Source organism: Saimiri boliviensis, chromosome 3 (assembly GCF_048565385.1).
Source record: "Saimiri boliviensis isolate mSaiBol1 chromosome 3, mSaiBol1.pri, whole genome shotgun sequence".
NCBI lineage: Eukaryota > Metazoa > Chordata > Mammalia > Primates > Cebidae > Saimiri > Saimiri boliviensis.
The window spans coordinates 41629740-41654182 of NC_133451.1; the positions used below are offsets into that span (position 1 = coordinate 41629740).

General features: G+C 37.5%; 1 protein-coding gene across 1 annotated transcript in view; it reads left to right on the forward strand.

The window, feature by feature from the left end:
* The window catches only part of GRXCR1 (glutaredoxin and cysteine rich domain containing 1), a 147102-nt gene that overhangs the window by 64155 nt on the left and 58504 nt on the right, over positions 1–24443 (forward strand). Inside the window, exon 2 of the mRNA XM_003940966.3 lies at positions 14660–14902. Coding sequence (XP_003941015.2) covers positions 14660–14902 — 243 coding nt within the window. The remainder of the gene's footprint in view (positions 1–14659; positions 14903–24443) is intronic.

Below are 24443 nucleotides of genomic sequence, written 5' to 3' on the forward strand. Positions count from 1 at the left end.
CACAGCAATTTCTAGGGCCTCCACCCCCCCCCCTTTTTTTTTTAACAACTGGAGGAATATTGCAAGATAAAAGAAAACAGTAGAAAACATAGATAAAGAACAGGAAAATCATCTCCATCTCTTTAATGTGCTTGTTTCTTCTTTATGCCCTTTCCATTTCTTCAGTAGCAACCTGCAGAAAAGTCCTGTGCACAAGTGATAGTATCAAGGGTCTTGGAAGAACAATGTGTTTTATGGTTACCTTATCAGAATTACCACCAGATTGAGTTTCTATAGCAAGTTGATAAGCACAAGGAAGATGTCGTCCAATAAGCCCTTTAGTCCTATGCCTATAATTTGGTACTTACAATCTATCTGTCTGTGATAGGCTGCTGAATAATACTCCTTGCTCCCACTCAGCCAAAAGGTGTCCATCTCCTAATCCCTGGAACCTGTTAATTTACAGTTAAAAGGACTTTGTAGATGTAATGAAGTCAGGGGTCTTAGGATAGGGATGTTATCCTGGATTACTGGATGGGCTCAGTGTGACCAAAAGGGTATTTATAAAAAGGAGGCAGGAAGGTCAGAATCAAAGATGGAGGAAGGGACCATGAGCCACAGAATGCAGGGAACCTCTAGAAGCCAGCAAAGGCGAGACAAGAAATTTCTCCCCTGGGCCTTCAAAAGGAGTGTGATTCTACTGACATCTTGATTTCTTCCCATTGAAACCCATCTAAGACTTCTGAACCCTGAAATTGTAAGATAAATTTTTTTGCTGTTTTAAGCCACTAACTTTGTGATAATTTGTTTATAGCAGCAATAGGAAACCAATACACTATTTATTTGAAATCTTTATGTATTTAAGAAACTTTAAAATTTATAAATCCTTTTTTAGCACCTCTGATTTCTTATTGTTTATCAAATGAGTTGAGATATAGATAGAGTCAGAACATGGCTAATGAGGTCATATAAATATTTGAGTTCTATAATTTACTTGAATCAAATACTAGCGCCATCACTTGCTAGTGGCCTGACATTGGTCTTGTCACATACTTCTCTATGCCTCAGGATTTCCATTTGTAAAGCTAAGATAATAAGAATACCTACCTTACTCACAGAGTTAAAGGACTCCCTACTTATAAAAAATATTAGCTTCCTGCACCAACCAAGCTTCCCAGAAATGGCTCCTAGCTGTTACTTCTTTGGAGTTCAGTGTATTTAGGTGACATTGGGACCATGATCATTAGTAGAGTCAGAGAGACATAAGAGTCTGGAAGTCTGAAGAGAAAACAGAAATAAGGGATTTGCCTGAGGCAGGGTCCAATTTTCTCAAATTCCGAATTTTCGCTGGCTTTCTTGCCCTCAGTTCTCTGTCTATTCTGGGAATTCTACAGGGATTGAAATCACTTCTCTTCATCATACCGACATTTATGAAAGAATCAGGCTGAGGTAAAGTACAGGTATTTCAAGCCCTAAAGTAGATTCTTATAGCTTCCAAATGCACTAAAAGTGTTTGGCTGCATTTAGCTGATTATGCAGGCATTTTTCTTGATGTAGAAAATTGTGAAAAATTATAGATATTATGTAATATTATGGATATAATATATAAAATACAGTGGAAGGGAAAGGGCACCTTTCTCTTTAAGAAGGAGCACTGGTTCTTATAACAAAGATGAAGGGTGTTATGGTTCATGTAGGGCTCTCTCTCTCTAGCCACTTCATACTCTGATGCCATTGTTCAATATTTTAGTCCCTTTTCATCTGGTTTTGCAACTTGAATATTTCTAGATATGAGAGAAAAAATATTTTAAAAATTTTCCATTTGCAAGATGTTCCTGACTTACTTGCTGCCTGGCTTTTAACTGTTGTAAACCCATAATTTTGAGACAGGAGGCTCCTGAATATGGTGATTTTGGTGTTCATCTTCATATCTGTTTTATCTATGAGATTAGCAAACGTAAAATGTCAATACATAATGTTTGTGACAATATGTGTAGAAGCCAAAATATTCATATTGGAAGAGAGACATTTTTGTTTAGTAGGAATGTGGCTACCAGGAGAGATTTCTGAGTGAGATTCTAATCTCTCTTTCTTCCAGCTATAACACTTCAGGTAATAGTGATAGATGGCATGCGTGTGAAGATTTATAATTAGCAACGTATCTTCATGTGCATTTTACATATAATCCTACAACTCTCTTCTGGGCTAGATTATAGCTATTCCTATATTAGAGAACAGAAAACCTAGCCCTTGAAAAGTAAATGGACCTCCTTAAATTCATACCACTGCTATATTAGTCAGGATTCTCCAGAGAAACAGAACAAATACAATGGCTATATCTGCATAATATCTATGTCTATATTTATATCTATATTTCTCTCCTATGTATTCAGATATCTATATCTAGGAAGAGATTTATTATATGGTATGGGCTCATGGGATTATGGAGGCTAAGAAGTCCTACAACCTGTAGTCTTCAAGCTGAAGAGTCAGAAAAGTCAGTGATGTAGTTTGAAGACCTGGCATCCAGAGAACTGATGGTGTAGATTTAAGTTTGAGTCTGAAAACATGAGATTCAGAAGTACCAAGGTCAAGAGAAGATTGATGTCTTAGCTCAAGCAGCCAGGTAGAGAGAGGGCAAATCCAACTTTCCTTTGCCTTTTTGTTCTATTTGGTTCTTCAACAGATGGTATGATGACCACCTGCCTCAGAGAGGGCCATCTGCTTTTAAATGTTCATTACAATGCGAATGCTCATCTCTTCCAGAAACACCCTCACGGACATACCCAGAGATAATGTTTAATCAAATATCCAAGCACCGCCTAATCCAGTCAAATTGACACATAACATTAACCATCACAGCTACTAACTGTCAAAGCAATGGCTTGAGATTGCTTTACTCTACACAGCAGCATGTTGATTCCTAAAGCAAAGTTTCATTCAAATAATTAAACTGAGTGAGTCTCAGTTTCCTCTAATATACATTGCTAAAGAGACAGATCCCAGTCACTGTAATGCTGCAGTGAACATATGTGTGCAAGTACCTTTGTGATGGAATGATTTGTATTCCTTTAAGTATATACTCAGTAATGGAATTTCTGCATCAAATGGTACTTCTGCTTCTAGATCTTTGAGGAATCACCACACTGTCTTCCATAATTGTTGAACTAATTTGCATTCCCTCCAACAGTGTAAAAGCATTCCTCTTTCTTCACATCCTCACTGGCATCTGCTGCTTCTTGACTTTTTAATAATCACCATTCTGACTGGTGTAAGATGATATCTCATTGTGGTTTTGATATGCATTTCCCTAATAATCAGCAATTTTTTTTTGGTGTGAAAGATTTATTAGGTTCATTGACTTTTCACATAATGTCTAGGGTCATTCAGTAATTGATCTGGACAAACAGATAATTCCTGAGGAAATAACTGAAATTCACCTATTTGAATGTTCTGAGAGCACTGAGGAAAGAGAAAACACTCTCTGAAGAAACCTTTGCATGCAAAGATTATGCATTTCTGTTATGCCACAAAGTGGGCAACTGAACCTGGAGAGATTTTTATGACATCTGCTATATGCTGATATATGCTTGACTCTTGTTTTTCACTCTCAAAATTGATAGCTTATCTCAAACAAATGTGAAGAGCAGAGTTGCCTCATTTTGATGGAAGGGAGCAGGGCTTTGTTACCCTGATATCAGTTAGTTGCTGGTTAAAAACTTTGTGTTCCTACCACTCTTCAAGCTGAGTGGGCTCCACTGAATGAGGCAAGTTCTCCAGAGAAGAAGGGAGCTGAGAGCCATTAGCAAGGAACACTCAAACCAACTGGCGGATTGAGGCACTGATCTAGTGAAGGGACCTGCATGGAGCACCAACAAAGCTGACTGTACCACCCTGAAACCCTTTCTGTTCACTTGACCACCTCATACTTCACTGACATTACTTTGGTCCAAATCACCTTCTCCCACCTTGACTACTGTGGACTCTTTTGTCAGTATACTTCTTCCTCCCACAAGAAATAAGAAATAAAAGAATTAAGGTTGCTTTCTGAGATATAGCCTATAAGACGAACACAAGACAAATTAGAAAGTAAAAGTGGAAAGTCATACTTATAGGAGCAGAATGGCTTGCCTCAGCAAACCTAGACTGATGAGGCTGAGTGGAACAGTACACCCAAAGAAAGAACATTCCAAAGGAGTAGTTGGTCAGCTAAGGAAGCTACACAAAGGGGAATCACAGAGGGAAGCACTGAGAGAGGCCCCAGAAGTCTCAGTCACTGAAAATTAATAATTCATATCCCTTTGACAAGACAAAAATTCAGACCTCATTTGACTTGCTGCTTTTCAAGTCAGTAACTCAAATCACTTTCTCCTTTGTTCTGATTCTATGCTCACCAAGAATATGGAAAGCATAGAGAATCTGAGTAGTCCTATGAGTCAATGACATGTTCCTTTCATTGTAAATAATAAATAGGCATTCTAGTCTTACACATCAATATATTGATTCAAAAAGCCAGCCAGTGGTGAATTTCCCAGCTAGTGTGTCTGAGGGCCAAGACTCTGAACTGTAGCAACTTTATCAGTTGTATGGAAATTATATTTCCCCCCCACCAAAAACAATGGCCACAGAAAGTTGTTTGGTTCCATGTTGTCTTCCAGAACTTTGCCATTCCTCTATCAAGAAGTGGGAGTCTGTTTCCTCTCTCATTGAATCTGTGTGGGCTTTTGTGACTGCTTTCATGAAGAGAGTACAGCAAAAGTGATTCTAAGTAAAGACTAGAAAGCAATAAGTCTTCCACCTGGCCCTTGCTCTTTTAGGATGTTCACCCTTTGAACCTGCCACCATGCTACAGGGAAGTACAGGACAAGGCTATGAGTAGGTGTTCTGGAAGACAGCGTCAGCTACAATGCTAGCCACCAGCCAACATCAACTGCCAGCCACATGAGTCAAAGAGTCTTCAGATGATTACAGCCCCAGACTTCTAGCTCCCCAGCTGGTGGGAAGTGTAGAACAGATGGGCTGCCCTCACCTACCCATTACCAAATTGCAGATTCATGAGAAAAGTAAATGCTGTTGATTTTTTTTAAGAAAAGAGCAATTTACCTCAATAAGAGATTGGCTTTTTGATCATTATATTATTATGAGGTTAAACTTTGCCATTTGAGCTTGTGAGGTTGATGACATGTGCGGATTTGGGCTTTTTCTTTATAGCAATAATGGTGATGGTGCTATGTGTCAATAACATTTTCAAATAATAATAGTATTAATAAAAATATACCATTTACCTAGAGTATATGATGCTGAGTATTTCTATGCATTTAATCATTTAAACCTCAGAAATCCCTATGAAGTAGGCACTAGTGTCTAACTTTAAAGATAAGAAAACTAAGACAAAGTAGTTAAGAAACTTTCCAGCATTATCTGGTTGCTAAGGGGGAAATTCAAACCAAGTTCTGATTAAATGTATGGAAAAGAGGCCAGAAAATATTTATTGAGTATCTGTATGTAATAGGTTATATTCTGGGTTCTTATTTCTAATGAATAAAACCAAGTCCTTGCTTCAGTGAGTTTATATCTTAATGTGTGTGGATAGACAGTGAACCAGTTAACATGCACAATATAAAATCCAGCAGTACTAGGAAAGAACTGGGTAAGAGGATAGAGGGACTATTTCCCATAGAACGATGAGGGGAGGCCTGTCTGAGGAGTGACATTTAACCCGAGATTAGAAAAAATTGTAGGGATGAATGATGGAATTTCCAGGACTGTCCCTGTCCCAATCTCTTCATGGCACCACTGTTTTAGAACAGGGCAGTCCTTTAGTCATTTGTATTTAAGAGGGTTATATAACATCTTCTTAAGGAAAGAATAAGGACTTAAGAGGTAGACTCAGGTTCAAATTCTGGTTTTGCTCCCTTTCCCCCTGAGTTATTTGAGCACCTTAAGTTTCTTTCCACATCGTAGTTTCCATGTCTTTAAAACCTGGACCATAATCTTTACCACTACAATAAATGAAAAATGCATATTAGAGTTCCTTTTGAAGTCTCTAGGACTGCATATAAATATGCAGCAGTCATGTGATAAATAATTATTTTTTATAATTTGTGTCTTATAGAGGGACATAGAAAACTTCCCCTTGGGGTTCTGTGGTCCAAATGTGGGGATGGGAATTTAATGTAGAAAGTCACCACTCACCTTCAGAACTGAATAGGGAGTATGGTTAGAATGGAAACAGATTAGGAAATAAGCTAAGAGAGAAGCCTGGTGCAGATAAAGCCTGATGTGAATAAAGTGGATTCACAAATCATATTTAGTGCAAAAATAAAAATTCAAGAGGTGATTTTAGGGCAAGGTGGGCAGAGATTTATTTACTCATATTTAGTATTAAGATGCATCTCATAATGCACATTTAACTATAGAGGTTTACAGAATATGGAGTGGGAGAAAGAGCGATATATCTAAAACTTCCTGCCCTTTACAAGGCCCACAGCCTTGCTTCCAGCCACATGTGCCTGCTATTTAAAATTGCTGTTCCTGGAGCCAGGCTGGCCCACTGCCTGATAATCAAGAAATCTGGGTCTAGTCCCAGGTTGCCTACTGACATGCTGTATTGCTATGAGCTGATCACTTTGCCTCTTTGCCCTTATGTATAGAAAAAAATATCTATCCCTTACTTATCTCAAAAGGACTCACTTTAGATTGAAAAAATATTTAACACGCTCCCTGTGTGTTGTAAACAACTGATACATGCGGGATCATAATTTAGTAAAGAGGTAAACCTCTTTAATTCATAAACATTATCTCACTGGCAATGAATTAGGTCCATAGCAATTTGTGGTTTAGTAACAACTTTATCTTGAAGAGCTGGTAGCAAAACAACATGTGGTTCAGTGTTTCATCGTGGTTTGGTGGAAAGCACATGGACTTTGGAAGGGCACACACCTGAGTTCCAATTTTCTAATTTTGCTGAATGTTAACTCTGTCTCCTTGTCAAGGATATGAGGATATGAGGCTACTTACTCTTTCTGAGCCTAGGTTTCTAGATCGATAAATACAGCAACACTATTTAAGCTATTGTGAGGAACTGATGGATGTGAAGTTATTAGCATTATGTCTGCCACTGATATTCAAATATGTTACTTTTTATTTATTAGAAAAAATTGCTTACAACCTGAATTCTTGCCTCTGTCTGGAGGCCTCTAAGTTCTCAGTGATTTGGGGACTCACTGGGGCAAGGTTAGGAGGCCCATTTTAGGATGCCTTTCTAAATCAGTGCGAGGCTAGAGCTGCAAAGTCTCAGCTTGAAATAATCCACTGGATTTGCTTATCTGCCTGAGGAGCTGAGCGCCTGCTCCATGCTGATCATTTGTGGGGGATGGGTGGATAATATTTCTTGGCCTGAATCCCAGGGTCAGTTCCAGTGGGTGAGGGGGCTCTCCCAAGGTGAGAGGCTGACTAAGGTACTCATTGTTGCACTGTGGCTACTGCAGGGTGAGGTGCCGGCTGAGGATATAGGTTAGCTATTTGGTAACTCTTTAGTCTGATTTGCAGCAATTTCTGTCTCTTTCCAACACATCTGCGTGTGCTGCAGGTTGTTCTAAGACTTCCAGGCATCCCTAAGATTCATCTTTTTAATAAACAGAAAGGAAAAATGGCCTATCTTTGTTACCATCTAGGTTGGCTCTCTCAGAACCAGGAGACTGCAGACTCCAGAGGCTTCTCAGTGCTGTCTCAGATGCTTCCATCCTTCATACGCTATTCCCATGGTAACCCTCAGGAAGGGAGAAGAGGGACAGCCATTAGAAGCTATTTTTAGACTTCTGGCCAGATGCTTTGACAAATCTACTGAGGGAAGGAAAATGTAGCAAATGTAGAAGAGGAGGATTTTTTCTTTTTTGCCAAAGACAATTTCGTTTAAAATTCATATTAAACTGGAAAAGACCTGAGAAATCATCCAACTTATCACACTACCTCTAGAAAGACCTACTTCCACATCATACAAAAAACTGTACAATAAAAACTTTTTTTGGAACATTTTACTGAGTAGTGTATTTTAATTTAAAAACCATACTTTCTACCCTGAATTTACCTCATATTCAATCTCAGTCTCCTGAGCAAAGGAACTGGTAATGAGACGGTGTATAATGGCTCAAAATGTGGACTACACAACTGTGAGAGAACCGTTGGTTTGGGATATGCTACTGATGGCCCTGCCTAAGTTTGTGCAGTGTGCATCTTGTGCAACTGCACCCAGTGGTCCTTCTTTACTTATCATTTTGAAATGCAAACCAGATTTAGTGCAACTCCTACAACCTGGCTATCAAAAACAACATTGTGTCAACCCTTTATATCAATCTAGAATCACTTAATACCATTTTATTTTTCTCTTCTTGTGTATCAAGATGCAACCTCTGAAGAATGTCAAACACGTTATCTTCCTCCCATCTTAAGAGCTTTGTACTTGCATGTAGTACTTTTCCTCACACTCTTTACCTAATTTCTTTGTTAACTTCTATTCTTCCAACTTAACCTCAAATATCAGAAAATATTGTCTTGATCTCTAAGACAAGAAGAGAAAACACCCAGGCATATGTTTTCCTATCTACGCCTGTGTTTCATTCATAGTACCTAGCAGCTTGTAATTATATATTTATGTTGCACTTTGGCTTCCTATTACTTTTAACTATGAACTCCATGTTGATATGAAATTGTATTGTTTGCTTAGCATTATATATCTCGTGCTTAATACTGTGTTTGGCAAACAAATTATTCTAATGACTGAATGAATGACTAGCTGTTATTTTGTACTTAATATTGCTATCTTTCTTTAGGTTTGGAAAGTTCTCTATTATTATGTCTTTGAGTAAACTTTCTACCCCATCTCTCTCTCTACCTTCTCTTTAAGGCCAATAACTCTTAGATTTACCTCTTTGAGGCTATCTTGTAGATCCTGTAGGTGTACTTCATTATTTTTTATTATTTTCTTTTGACTTCTTTGACTATGTAGTTTCAAATAGCCTGTCTTCAAGCTCACTAATTCTTTATTCTTCTTGATCAATTATGCGGAGAGACCCTGATACATTCTTCAGTTTATCAATTGAATTTTTCAGTTTCAGAATTTCTTCTTGATTCTTTTAAAATATTTTAATCTCTTGGTTAAATTTATCTGATAGAATTCTGAATTCCTTCTCTGTGTTATCTTGGATTTTACTGAGCTTCCTCAAAACAGCTAGTTTGAATACTTTGTCTGACAGGTCACTCTGTAATTTGTCATTGGTACGTTATTTAATTTATTTATCGATATCATGTTTTCCTGGATGCTTTTAATGCTTATAGATATTTGTCAATATGTGGACATTGAAGAGTTAGGTATTTATTTCCGTCTTTGCTGCATGGGCTTGTTTGTACCCATCCATCTTGAGAAGGCTTTCCAAGTATTCAAAGGGAATTGAGTGCTGTGATGTATATCTTTGGTCACTCTAGCCATGTATGTGTTAGATAGCATACCAATGCCAGAAATGCTGTGACTCCTACAGACTTTGGTACATAACCCTTGCTATGTGTCTCTTGGATGAATTCTTTCTTCTAAGTTATACAAGAACCAAGGGCTCCTATACTTCCTAGTAACAGAAATAAATTCAACTATATAAGGTAAACTAATTTTCAATAAAGGCACTAAAAAGATGCAATGGAGAAGTGACAGTCTCTTCAATAAATGTTGTTGGGAAAACTGAGTATCTACATGCAAAAAAATGAAACTGGACTCTTATCCTATACCACATATGCAAAATGGATTGAAGATCTAAGCATATGACTCCAAACTGTAAAACTCCTAGAAAACATAGGGGAAAGTCTCCTTGATATAACCCTTGGCAAGGAATTTTTTAGTTTTTGGATATTTTCTTCAAAACACAGGTAATACAAGGAAAAATAAACAAGTGGGACTACACAAAACTAAAATGCTTCTGTACAGCAAGGAAAATAATTAACAAAATGAAAATGCAGTTAATTGATTGGGGAAAATATTTGTGAGCCATATATTGATAAGGGGTTAATATCCCAAGTATATAGGAACACAAATAACTAACTCAATAGCAAAAAAAACAAATAGTCCAATAAAAAAAATAAAGGGCAAATGACCAGAATAGACATCTCAGAAGAAAACATAAAAATAGCCAAGAGATATACTAAAAAGTGCTCAATATTAATAACATCAAAGCAAAAATGGGAAATGCAAATCAAAATGACAATGAGATATCACCTTACACTTCTTCGGGTGGCTACTATTTTTTTTTTTTTTTTTTTTTTGAGATAGAGTTTCGCTCTTGTTACCCAGGCTGGAGTGCAATTGCGCGATCTCGGCTCACCGCAACCTCCGCCTCCTGGGTTCAGGCAATTCTCCTGCAGGTGGCTACTATTAAAAAGACAAGAAACAGCAAGTGTTGCACATGTGTGAAGAAAAGGATACAATCTACCTCCCAGCAGCAGATTGTTGTAGCCATTATGAATATTATGAATATCCTTAAAGAAATATAAAATAGAGACTCACACCTGTAATTCCACCACTTTGGGAGGCTGAGGTGGGTGGATCACAAGGTCAGGAGTTTGAGACCAGCCTGGCCAAGAGGATGAAACCCTGTCTCTACTAAAAATACACACACAAAAAATTAGCTGGGCATGGGGGTGGGCACCTGTAATCCCAGCTACTTGGGAGGCTGAGGCAGGAGAGTTGCTTGACTCAGGAGGCAGAGGTTACAGTGAGTGGAGATTGTGCCACTGCATTCTAGCCTCGGAGACAGAGCAAGCCTCCATCTCAAAAAAAAAAAAAAAAAAGAAAGAAAGAAAGAAATGAAAAATAGAACTGTAATATAACCCGGCAATCCTCATTCTGGGTATGTAATCAAAGGAAATGAAATTACAAACTCTTAAAGTTATCTGCACTTTCGTGGTTATGTTTTTTTGCATTGTTATTTACAATTGTCAAGATATAGATACAACCTAAGTATCCTAAGGATAAATGAATAAAGAAATTGCAGTATATATAAACAATGAATATAATTTAGTCTTAAAAATGAAACGGATATTGCTATTTATGATAACATAGATAAACCTAGAGAATATTATGCTAAGTGAAATAAACCAGGCAGAGAAAGAAAAATACTCCATGATCTCACTTATATGTGAAATCTGAAAACAAATCAACAAACATAGAGACAAACAAAAGCAATCTCAAATACAGAGAAACAGTTGAATGGTGACTGTTAGTAGTTGGGGGTAGAGGAGAAGGGGGTGATATAATAGGGAGATGTTCTATGTTGACTGCTCTAATTATTTAATTCTGTATATCAAAACATCATATGATACACCTCAAGTATGTACAACTTAAAAATATATAATATGTATCCAAATTCTGGGAAGCTTTTTAAAATGTGGATTCTGAGTCAGTAGATCTGGGGTGAGGTCTGTGATTCTGCATATCCAACCTGTGTCTAACTAGCTCTAGAACTTAGCTCTACATTAGAATTACCATAGGAACTTAAAAAAAATCCCAATTCAGAGGCCTCACTCTGGTGATTCTTATTTAATTGGTATGAGCTTCGCCTAGGATTTGGGGATTTTCAAAGACTTCCCAGTTTATTCTAATATTCAACATTCTTGGAGATCCACTGATTGCAGGCAAAGCTCATACTCAACAACAGGTTAAGGGATATCCATATGATCTCATACATTAATGACATCCTACGTGGCCACCTAATAAAGGTAATTTTGTTAGTATTTTGAAAATGTGTGTGTCTTAGAGACACAGAAAGGTGGTATACACGGTTTGTGCTATAATCAGAGAGAATTTTATATGAATTGGTTAACATGGTAGCAGGACAGTCCAATCTTAAATTTTCCCACTTCGACACATCAGAGAAAAGTATTTCATAACAAATAATTCAAAAGTAAATGTAGCTATTTGAAGCAGTGGACCATTTTGGTAGAAAACTAATGCAGTAATAGTAGTCTTTGCATCCAGAGGAACAATGCATAATTACACAGATAATATGATGAGAAAAAAAGGGAACTTCTGTGCTCTTCTGAAAGCTGCAGCATCTGCAGTGAGTTCCTGTGCCTTGCTTGCCCATACCTGTCAATCTGAAGAGGAGCCATAGAACCTTGGGCACTTGATTGCTCCTTCTGAAGATCAGTGTTTCTAAATCTAAAACATAGTAATAATTTTCTTTTTGTCATCAGTTACACTGATTTTTTTTCCACTGACTTATTGTTTTTTTAATCTTAAAAATTCCACGATGTGAAGTGTAACAGTTTTCTCTGCTTAACTTAGAACAGTACTGTGTGGCAAGTCTTACACTAGCTTTGCTCACATTTTCTCTTAATCTTCTCAGCAAACTGGTTAGGTAGCTATTGTTATCATATTCTTATCACAGATGAGAACACTGAGACAATAGTTCATTAGCTTCCCAAAGATACACAGGTGGCCAGTGGCAGAGCTCAGATATATCTGATTTTCAAGCTTATGCTCTATTTTTAAAAAATATATTTTTTTTATTTTAATTTCTGGGGTAGATGTGAAGGATGTGCAAGTTTGTTATGTAGGTAAACATGTGCCATGGTTGTTTGCTGTACCTATCCACCCATCACCTAGGTATTAATCCCAGCATGCATCAGCTATTTTTCCTAATGCTCTTGCTCTCCCTACTTTACCGTCTGACAGGCCCCAGTGTGTGTTGTTCCCTTCCCTGTGTCCGCATCCTCTCATTGTTCACTTCCCACTTACAAGTGAGAAGGTGCAGTATTTGGTTTTCTGTTCTCGTGTTAGTTTGCTGAGGATATTGGGTTTTAGTTCCATTCATGTTCCTGCAAAGAACATGATCTCACTTATTTTCATAGCTGCATAGCATTCCATGGTATATATGTACCACAGTTTTCTTCATCTAGTCTATCATTCATGGGCATTTGGGTTGATTCCACATCTTTGCTATTGTCAATAGTGCTGCTATGCTCTCTTTATTTTAGTTGTAATAAATTGGCAGTATATGCCAAATCCTGTTTTCAGAAATATTGGTCCACATGGTCTTTAAATGCATTTTTAGTTAGGTGTCACTATTTATAAATTAGAAGATATCCTATAAAAATCCAGATTTAAAGTTTCTACATAAAATAATTATGTGTAACCACAATGAAGTCACATGCCTGTAAGACAACAATTGCCTAAGTTGTGTAATTTAACATTTCTCTATTTAGATGCACTCTTAGCCTTTCCCAAGTACTTCTTTTATTCCTGACCTGCTTTAGCATTTATGATATCTATTTAATCCCTCCAGGCCTCTGGGTTTTCAACTTGACTCTACACTCTTTTGAGAAAAGAAATGATTCTTGTGTTTTTTATAAATTTTATCATCAGAAAAATTCTCTCTCCATGAGGTGGAGACCTTTGTATTGGCATCATTATGACATTGGACCTTTGGAGTGTTACCTGCCCATTTGCATCTTGGCAGAGTGGACTGACTTCTCTGCATACAAAGTAGGGGAGCTTAGTGTCCTACTGGCTTGCTTTAGCATTTAGCTGTCCGGAATGGTTCCCAAATTTATAGCTCTATAAAGACTGATGTATCCCATGGTCTCATGGTATAGTTGTGTTCTGTTCAGCTTCCTTCAACTAAGACTGTTAACAAGAAAGAAGAGAAGCTTTCTTATTGATTTCAGGATCTACCTGGTGCGGCTCTTCAGCACACATTAGCCGTGCTGGGCAGGGTTTCCCAGGAAGGATGTCTACTGACATCTGAGATGTAGAAAAAGATTCTCATGCAGGGCAGTCTTCATCTTGTTTTTGAGTGTTGCTTGCCTCCACTCCAGTATGTCTGATTCTTTGTTTACTTTTTATGGCTGGCTTTGACCCTCCACTCACTTAGGTGTTGGTTTCTGTGCACTTGTATTCTAAAACATTTAATGTTTTATTTCTTGTGGCAGAGCTTCCTCATTACATGTGGGAGCCCTATCACTCAACAGAGCTCTTGCACATATGTTATGCTATTTAAACCTTAGAAAAATCCCATGATATAGGTCTTGTTATTCACAGGAAATTGTTACCCCAAAGACTCTACAATTTGATAAATTGATAAGTAGAAGAATTTTAACTGGCTAAATACTAGCCTTGGCTTTTCAGCAAAAGTTTATTTTGAGTCAGTAAATCTGGGGTGAGGCCTGTGTCTGTGCCTCACGCCAGATCTACTGACTTAAAATAAACGTATGCAGAATAATCAAGGTTAACTTTAGGTTTATAAAACTTTAAATTTAAACCTTAGTCAAGGCATAAACTTTAGGTTTATAAAACAGATATAGTAATTGAGCAATGTTTACAAAACATGAGAAAAATATTTCAGTCATTTATTATTTTACCACATGGCATCCCATGTGAGACATGATCAATTTTAAGATTAGCCATTATTTGATATGCTATTAAGAAGATAAAAAATTAAATTATGTAATATAAATTATATTGTTTGTTATCTGTATCTCAATTACAGATGTGGTAACTTAGAGAGGTCTTTGAATTGACAAATGAGTGCACTCAACTTTTATTGCATACCTTTAATGCAATTTTTGATTGTCTTAAAATAATAAGACACAAGAAAGTAAAAGCACACATTCTTACAACCCCATGTTTTCCCTTCAGCAACCATCAACTGACCTAGAATTTGACCGTGTAGTGATTTATACCACCTGCCTTCGTGTGGTCCGGACAACCTTTGAAAGATGTGAACTGGTTAGAAAGATTTTCCAAAACCATCGTGTGAAATTTGAAGAGAAAAACATAGCCCTGAATGGTGACTATGGAAAAGAATTAGACGAACGATGCCGGCGAGTTTCTGAAGCTCCTTCTCTCCCCGTTGTGTTCATTGATGGCCATTACCTTGGGGTAAGTACTCTGCCAAGGAAAGTCTTTTTCACAGAACCCAAAAAAGGATGATAGAAATCTATAACAATCTATAAATTTGCAGCCTAACTACTGGAATATTTGCTGGGTTTTTTTGGAGGTCAAAGCAAAGGGATTGGAACACTTATTTCTTTCTCAGACAATGAGCTGCCACGGTGCTCCTCCCTGCAGAAGCATGGTGAGATAAAATCAGCATGAAATTGCATTTTTGAATAGGAATAAATATTTAAAAATATTCAGTTGACTTCAGTTTTGCATTGTGAAGCTTGGCATGTGGGATAAAGACTGCATTTTTAGTGTAGGCAAGAAAAATATGTATTTATAAGATAAATGTTTATAAATTCTCATATACTGCATTATCAATTAGTTTCCTACCTAATGAACCTAGGATGAGAATCCTGAAATGACATCAATGAGAAATGGGGCCTGGAGCCAGAATTTCATCTGATTCTTGTTAAAATTATTTTGCACTTGGGTAATGCAGCAGTTTGAGACATAAATTCAGGCTTACGGTAAGGAGAAGGAACTCCCAGAGCAGCAGCAGGACATGCCTGTTTCATTTCTCTTTGAATAATACTGTTAGTGTAATTAACCCCTATTGATCTGTGAACATCTTGTGGAAGAAGCCCATGGAGAGGGCTCCAGAGAATACACTTTGGAAAGGGTGATAGTAAAGAGCCAAAGGGCACCAGCAACCAGTTTAGGGGCTGACTACATGATCACTTATCACAGAACAGAGACCTTCAAACCACAGATGGATGCTTGGATCTTCCTTTTGTTTAGCATCTGGTCTTAACCTTCATTTTTCAGAGGAGCTTATAAAAGTCTATAACAGGAGATGCTCACATTTTGTTTCAGGGAAACAATCTGTGTTTTAATATCCTGTCATCTCATGAAAAGATAAATGTAGGGAAGCCATGATTCAATAGCTATGACATTATGTGATTGTACTTTTAACCAGAGCTGGACACACACTACATTCTTTAGTAGAGGAATGCTGATTTGAAGTATTGATCCTCTTTTTGATGTATTTCAACGTATGTCCTTAGGTTGCAGAAGATTACAACAAAGGCAGTAATAATCACGGTAAAAATAATAAATAATAATAGTAATGATAACAACATTCTTCTGCACTCACAGCTTTGTGTCTGTCATCTCATATAATCCTCAGGGTAATCTTAGAAATCAGCTTTCATATGGCATACTGGTTAAGAGCAAGCACTGGGGTCAGACAGACTTGTTTTAAGTTCCTGTAATGATACCATGTGACTCTGTGCTTTGATTTTTCTCATTTGTAAAATGGGAATGAGAATACAACTTACAGGCTGATTGAGAATTCTGAGCTAATACATATTAAGCACTTGGTTCTGGAGTCTGAAACAAAGTATGTATTTAGGAAATATGAAGAATTATCCCTATTTTGCAGAAGAAAACATTAATTTCTTTGCTCCAAGTGACATAGGTCGCTAAGTGACCAGCACTCAAAGTCATGTCTGTCTGACTCCCCAAACCCTTGCTCTTCGGCACATCACCTCAAGGAAAAGGATCTTTGCCTGTTTGCTGGTGTAGTTTTAGGACCTCAAACAGGGCTTAATGCAAAGTAAGTGTTCAAATGAACATATGTTGAACGGATGGATGAATGAGGCTATATTGCCTCATCATGCTTCCTTCCTTCTCTCCCTAAGACATTCTTTCATAAAGAAGGGATTTGATAAACTCAACCACGCAAGGGAGAAAACATAACTTGTACAAGCTATGAACATTTGCCTTTGTTAACTTGGGAAAATGTCTGGCAATGTAAGAGATTTCCCATTGTGGAATTTCAATTTCTGTGCAATTGCACAGTTAAAATTAGTGGGCAACTGCCATCAATGCACAGGTATAAAGTTGGCTGTTCTTATTCAGAAACCAAACTGCTTATCTTCTCACTGCTTCTGAGATGATTTAGAGACTATTATAATGCCTGTCCTGAGATTTGTCCTATAGTTTGAAGAATCTCAGAGGGAGGATGAAACAGACAAATGAGGTAGGGAACATGCTTCTTTCCTAGTTGCTTTTTTCTGTGATGATTTTATTTACACACTTGGTAGCCTAGGGGAGGAAGCATCACACAGGTGCTACCTTGCTGTTTCTATAATTTAAGCTAATGCTCTGAAACTAGAGAGTCCAGAAACAGATTTTTCCCCTTCTTTTTTTGCTTATAAAAGGAAAATTACTTCTAAATTTTAATTCAAAATGGCCAACACTCCAGAACAGCAAAGTCCCCTCCTATTAAAACAGCCTGTTTATTTAAATTGCCATGCACTATTGTAAATGGAATACATTGCTTGAATTATAGAACCATTTTTCTGCACTATGCATGCATCTGAAAAGGAAGGATGCCCTCTGCTGGGTTTTGACACCTGGTAAAATGTAATTTTAAGGGAGGAAAAGAAGCTGATGTTGGTAATTTCCTTAACATCTGTGGTATTTTAAACAGACACATGAAACCATTTGATTTAGTTTAAATTTAGATGGGTGAGAAAAATTAAGTTGTGTGAATCATCTGCACAATACAATTTTTTTATAGGAAGGAGAGAGAAAAATAGAAAAATAGAAACAGCCAGAGAATGAGGTAGACAGAGACAGAAAGTGAGGCATCTGGAGGCAGACTGGGGGAGATGGGAGGGAGAACAGGAGAACATTTTGTAACTTCCTTTGCATTACTCTCAGTGTTACCTGATCCAGGGTGGGTGGTGCCAGAGGAATTTAATTATCTTCATCAAAGTGAAAATAATAGAGTTTGATGGACAAGGAGGATTACAAGGACACTAAGCTCTTTTTTTTCCTCATCATTCTCTTCCCCAACCAAACTAAAAAATGAAGATGGAAGCGATGAAACAATGAAGGAAAAAATACTTTGGAAGATAAATCTACATTGCCCTTGGATATTAGCCATTGTAATTGATGTGTAGAGATATCTTATTGTTGTTTTAACTTGTCTTTGCCTAATGACATACGATGTGGAACATCTTTTTAATATGCTTATTGGCCACCTTATTTGGTGAGGTGTCTATTAAGGTCTTTGGCTCATTTTTAAGTAAGGTTATTCATTTTCTTATTGTTGAGTTATAAGTGTTCTTTGTATATTTTGGATAACAGCTCTTTATTGGATATGTTTTTTGCAGGTATTTTCTTGAGTCAGTGGCTTGTCTTTTCACTCTCTTGACAATGTCTCTTAAAAGTAAACATTTTTAATTTTTTTTTTTTTTTTTTTTTTTTGAGACGGAGTTTCGCTCTTGTTACCCAGGCTGGAGTGCAATGGCGTGATCTCGGATCACCGCAACCTCTGCCTCCTGGGTTCAGGCAATTCTCCTGCCTCAGCCTCCTGAGTAGCTGGGATTACAGGCACGCACCACCATGCCCAGTTAATTTTTTGTATTTTTAGTAGAGACGGGGTTTCACCATGTTGACCAGGATGGTCTTGATCTCTCTCGTGATCCACCCGCCTCGGCCTCCCAAAGTGCTGGGATTACAGGCTTGAGCCACCGCACCTGGCCATTTTTAAATATTAATAAAGTTCACTTTATCCCCTTATGTGTAATTTCTTCCATGCATCCTACTTTTGATGTTGTATCTAAAAAATGATCACCAAACCCTAGATCATCTAGATTTGCTCCTAAGTTATCTTCTAGGGGTATTATAGTTAACATGTGACATTTAAGTTTTTTTTTTTTTTTTTTTTTGAGACGGAGTTTTGCTCTTGTTACCCAGGCTGGAGTGCAGTGGCGCGATCTCGGCTCACCGCAACCTCCGCCTCCTGGGTTCAGGCAATTCTCCTGCCTCAGCCTCCTGAGTAGCTGGGATTACAGGCACGTGCCACCATGCCCAGCTACTTTTTTGTATTTTTAGTAGAGACGGGGTTTCACCATGTTGACCAGGTTGGTCTTGATCTCTCGACCTTGTGATCCACCCGCCTCGGCCTCCCAGAGTGCTGGGATTAAAGGCTTGAGCCACCGCGCCCGGCGGACATTTAAGTTTTTAATCTATTCTGAGTTAACTTGTTTGAAGGAATAATGTTTGTGTCTAGATTAATTTTATTTTGCATATGGATGCTCAGTTGTTCCAGGCCCATTTGTTGAAAAGACTCTCTTTTCTCCATAAAATTCCTTTACTGCTTTGTCAAAGATGAGTTGACTATGTTTATATGGATCTATTTCTGGGTTCTCTATACCTCTGTTGGCTATTTATCTATTATTTTACTAATGTAATCCACTTTTTAAAAAAACATTTCTTTTATATCTCACTTAACATGTTCAATATTTCTTCTTTTTGAGTGTATGGGATACAGGTATAATAACTGTTTTAACCTACTTATCTGACAATTGTAGTATCTGTGTCAGTTCTAGTTTGTTTCAACTGATTGATTTTTCTCTGCATTTTTAGTCATATTTTTCTACTTTTATCCTACTTGGTAATTTTTGTTTAGACATCACATATTGTGAATTTTACATTTTTAGGTAAAAATATTCCTTGTTGGGACAATTTTTTTCCCAACAGGGTCTTGCTCTGTTATCCAGGCTGGAGGGCAGTGGCACAATCTTGGCTCACTGCAATCTCTACCTTCTGGGTTCAAGTGATTCCCCTGCCTCAGCCTCCTGAGTAGCTGGGACTATAGGCTAACACCCGCATGCCTGACTAATTTTTTGTATTTTAGTAAAGACAGGGTTTTACTATGTTGGCCAGGATGGTCTAGATCTTCTGACCTCATGATTGGTCTGCTTCAGCCTCCCAAAGTGCTGGCATTACAGGCGTGAGCTACCATGCCAGACCGGGATAATTTTTTATACCTATACATATTCATCAGCATTTTGCTGAGGTACAGTTAAATTTCTTGGTAGGAGTTTGATCCTTTGGGTTTTGTTTCTTAAGTTCTTCTAGTTAGGGTCAGAGTAGTGTGTGGTCTAAAGCTAACTATTTCCCAGTGCTGATCAAAATCTTGTGAGTACTTTACTCAATGCTCCATGAATTATGAGGTTTTCTAGTCTTACTGGTGGGAACAGGTACTATTTTAGGTTCTTTTTTTAAGGTAATGTCTCCTTTAATTCTTTCAGATAGTTATTTTGCTTGCATTCAGTGGTTTTGTCAGATGAAGATACTGATCAGCACTCTGCTAAGCAGCCAGGCTTGGCCCTCAACTCATATCCAAGCACATCTTTACCATGGCAGAGCAAGAGAGAAAGAGAATGAGAAAAGGGGAAAGTTCCATATATTTCAAACAACCAGATCTCATGAGAACTGACTCACTATCATGAAAACAAGAAGAAAGTCCATGATTCAATCACCTCCCACCAGGTCCTTCCCCTCTCACATGGGAATTACAATTTTAGATGAGATTTGGGTGGGGACACAGGGTCAACCATATCATTATAACCCTGGACCTTTCTAAATCTCTTGTCTCAGAAAAATACAAAAATATTAAAAGGCAACTGGAAAGTAGGATATACTTCACTAAGAACCATCTCCAAGGTACTTTTTAAAATAGGAAGTTAGTTTTCTGAGAACAACTTTCAAAAAAAAAAGCCTCTGATATTGAGACAGGGTTTTTCCTCTCAGGCTGGAGGACACTGACACAATCTTGGCTCACTGCAATCTCTGCCTCCAGCTGAAGTGATCTTCCCACTTCAACCTCCCAAATAGCTGGAACAAGATGTATGAGCCACCAAGCCTAGCTAATTTTTAATTTTTTTGTAGAGATGGGGTTTAACCATTTGCCCAGGCTTCTCTTTGAGCATTTTATTTAGCAATGTTACTTATTTCATCACATGTACCATTCATAGCTAATTTTAATTTTTCATTATTTAACTATGGAACTGATGAAGTTTAGGTTTCTATCACTCTTCCATTTTATTTGGTATCTTCATTTCTTTTTGTTCACTTGTTTGATCATTAGCAATTCCATCAGAGATCAGGTGGAGGAGAGTCTCATGAACATTCAAATCTTCTCTTATTGTTTTGGATATTATTTGGTAATAGGCAAGATAAGTGTTAAATCTTCAAGCTTTGTTGTTTAAAGCCATGAATTGTTTGCTCTGACCTTCAGATAGTACAGGAATAGAGAAATTTAAAATTTAGACCTAAAGCCAGACTTTTAGGTTTTAAATTAAGCAGTTTCTTGTGTAATTGCTTCTTTGTCTCCTTTTTCTGGATAACTGGGGATAGTTTTAATTGCAAGAAAAACAATGACAATGATAGTAAAAGCTAATTTCAATGTTGTACTCTGCTAAGCATGTTACATGCATTATCTCTCACTTTTGAAAAAAATACTGTGAAGGGCACTGTTCTCATCTTTCAAAACCTAAGTTTTATACTTGAGGAACACTTAAGCTTAGAGAAGCAAGGGCAATATTTAAATATCTGTCAGATCACAATTGGTGTAGCCATGATTCAAATTTAGGTGGGTCTGGCTATTCCTTGAACTTTTTAAACTCGAGGACTCAAACTTCTAATAAATTGACAATGGCCTTCAGTTCTACTCTTTAGCAGCATATTTACATGTTGAATTACTTCATCACTTGAAATGATAACATACTCAAAACTGTGAATTAGTAATGTCCTGCTTTGGCCACAATTTTATGTCCGTTAGTTTCTTCTATTTGTTCCCCTATTGAACGTGCTCATCATTGGCAGTTTTTAATCTTTACTCCTTTTCCATTTCCCTTAGCTTGTAGTCACAATTTTGTTTTCACTTGTTTTCTTATCTTACTATATGCAGAAATATAATAATAGCCAGTCTATAATCACTTGTTGCAGAAGTTCTGTAGACTTTCCAAGTTTGCCCGTTCCCAGTTATGGGCAAACCCCTCCAGCTGTTTTTTCTTCCTTACTCCAGCACACCATGGACATGATTAGAGAAAATTCCCCAAACCATAGCAAAGAGGTGTACAACAAGGTTATATTGTCAGCATTATCTAGGCACATTACTTCATATTCCTATTAATATCTTGTTATTTTTCTATTGTGATCCACATAACCAATTGCATCAACATCTTTTCTAATTTCCCCAAATAGAAGTTGCATTGTCATCTCCTGTTTCCTCACTTTCACAGCTATAATCTTGTAAAGTGTTTTCATTCTGGGGGTTCTTGCAGATGTTTTTTTCTTGACATTAAAAAAATGCTACCAAAAAACCACCCTCCAGTGTTAGTTTCTTATTCCAATACTTCGTTTCTGATTAATGGCCTCAAATTCCCCCACTTACTCAGTTTTCTTTGACTCTGCCTACTTTCTCTTGACTCATATCTAGTCAGTTGCCAAGATTTATTGTAGTATATGTGGATCTCTATCTTGCATGTTTTAAGAACTCACCTAGAAAGTAGATATATCAAAGTAGAGGCAGACATATTTGGATGCAAGGATAAGCTCTTTTTCTTACTGGTTATAATTGATAGATAGATAATTTGAACCCCTTCAATGAAGATAATAGAATACTTACAGCATTGCATATTGTGAAGATGAAATGAAATGAAGCATGAAAACTCACAGTGGCTAGAACATGAGGCATACTGTAAAGATTTGCTAATATTAAATATTACTAAGGCTTGAGCATATTGTAGGGGTATGCATACAACAAAGCATAAACAAATTGGTGGCTTTTTCCACAACAACATACCAAAGCGCATGCTACAGTTGTTATAGAACCAACAGGTTCATATGCCCACTGCACAGGCACATACCGATTACACTGAAACAACAGGGTTTGCAGCAGAGAAAGAGTTTAATGATTGCAGGGTACCAAATGAGGAGATGGAAAAAGACTCTCAAATCCATCTTTTCAAGGAGTTCTGGCTGGGGTTTTTAAGCAGATCATGAAGGGAGAAGGGCTGGAAAATTGGCATTGATTGGTCAGGGTAAGAAGGATGAAATTATCAGAATGTGGAACTGCATTTTTTGGTGAGTCATCTTCTTGTGGGTTCCTTTAGACCTGCTGAAGTCAGTATGGTATGAAGGACCTGAAAGAAAATCTCAAAGGTAAAACCGAACAAAATTTTATAATGTTTAAGTGGTTATCTATAGAGCAGTTAATGGGAACTATATACTCTTGTAACAGGGTCTATGTGATTCTGAGGAAATAGGAACCAAACAGCTCTGATGACACAGGTCAGAGAGCAAGCTGATCTAATTAGTAATGCTGAATGTACTGTGAACTTGGTTTCATTTTATTTCTTCCCCCACCGCTTCTTTCTTGATTAATTTTACAAAGCTTATAGGGCCAGTTTCAGTCCCTCTGGGCTTGATCATACCTCAATCCTGAAGTGAAAGCTAAGACCAGTCTAGCTGCTTTCTGCTTGCAAGGGGCATAGTCAGGGTAAGAGTCAGGATTAGAGGAATGAAACTGCCTGGCGGTAACCATTAAGCACTCATGAATGCCTGGCTGGGGATCTTGGGGGTGCTGCATGAACACATTGTTGTTCCTGTGCATTGGCTTAGCATAGCATTTAATTGCATACCAGAGTATAAGATACATTATAAGCCCTATTGTTAGAATTGTGAGCTCAAATTTTTATAGTCCTTATAAAATAGACTGAAAACCTTGGGGGTAACTATGAGATCTTACTGCCACAAGTCAGTTCTGTTGGTTTTATGATCTCTGTTTGAACATTGAATCTGGTCAGTTGTGTTTAGACTTCAAAGGGGTGGTGTGATTACCTGCCCTGGGTCCATCCTGTACCTCAGTAGGATCCCTATGGCTAAGGGACTTAGAAATGAAAACCAAAAGCCAAAAAGTAAGGTTACAAAACTGACTCATCTATAAGTCTATGATAGTCCCTGGGCCTAGAGGGATTGAATAGTTTTAATTTCTGGCCCTGTGTCTCATGAAAGCCATTTATTTTGATTGTCACCTCCTGGATTTAGAGACAAGGCTTTCATTAACTTGAGTTTGTCATCAGATATTGGTGTCAATGTCCAAGATTTAGCAGGAATTAGTGCCTTTTTCAGTTACGTGTACCTAGGAGTCAAAGCCCTGAAACTTAACAGCACAATGATTAGTTAACAGCACTTAATAAAGGACCCTTTCAAAGGGATGGAGGGAGACTTTTAACAGATGTCTCTTCTAGTATATGGAATTAGCAAGCTGGAGGCAGTGTTACTGGAGTCCACGGTCTTACTAAAAATTGTAATCTTTGTCATATTTCCATAGTCACACTTCATCATCTTGTTCCTTTAGTAATCCTGTAGCATTACCAGTAACATCTTACCCTTGGTCCAGTGACAGAATCTTTACCTTTGACTTTTTACATTTATTTGGCTGGCTCTTGTTCCCTCAAGTCTTATTCTCATAGCAGAAATGCAGAATTACTGCAACCACATCTTCTTTAACTCATATTTCATATGAAATGTATAGCAGTAAGTACTTTGAAACCTGTTTATGAACAATTCAATTTTAACTCCCCAAACTTAGTCAATTTAAAAGAAAGAACTTTTGAAGTGTGCAGGCATTAAGTATTCCTAAATTATAGACCCAAGAAACAGCTTCACCCAC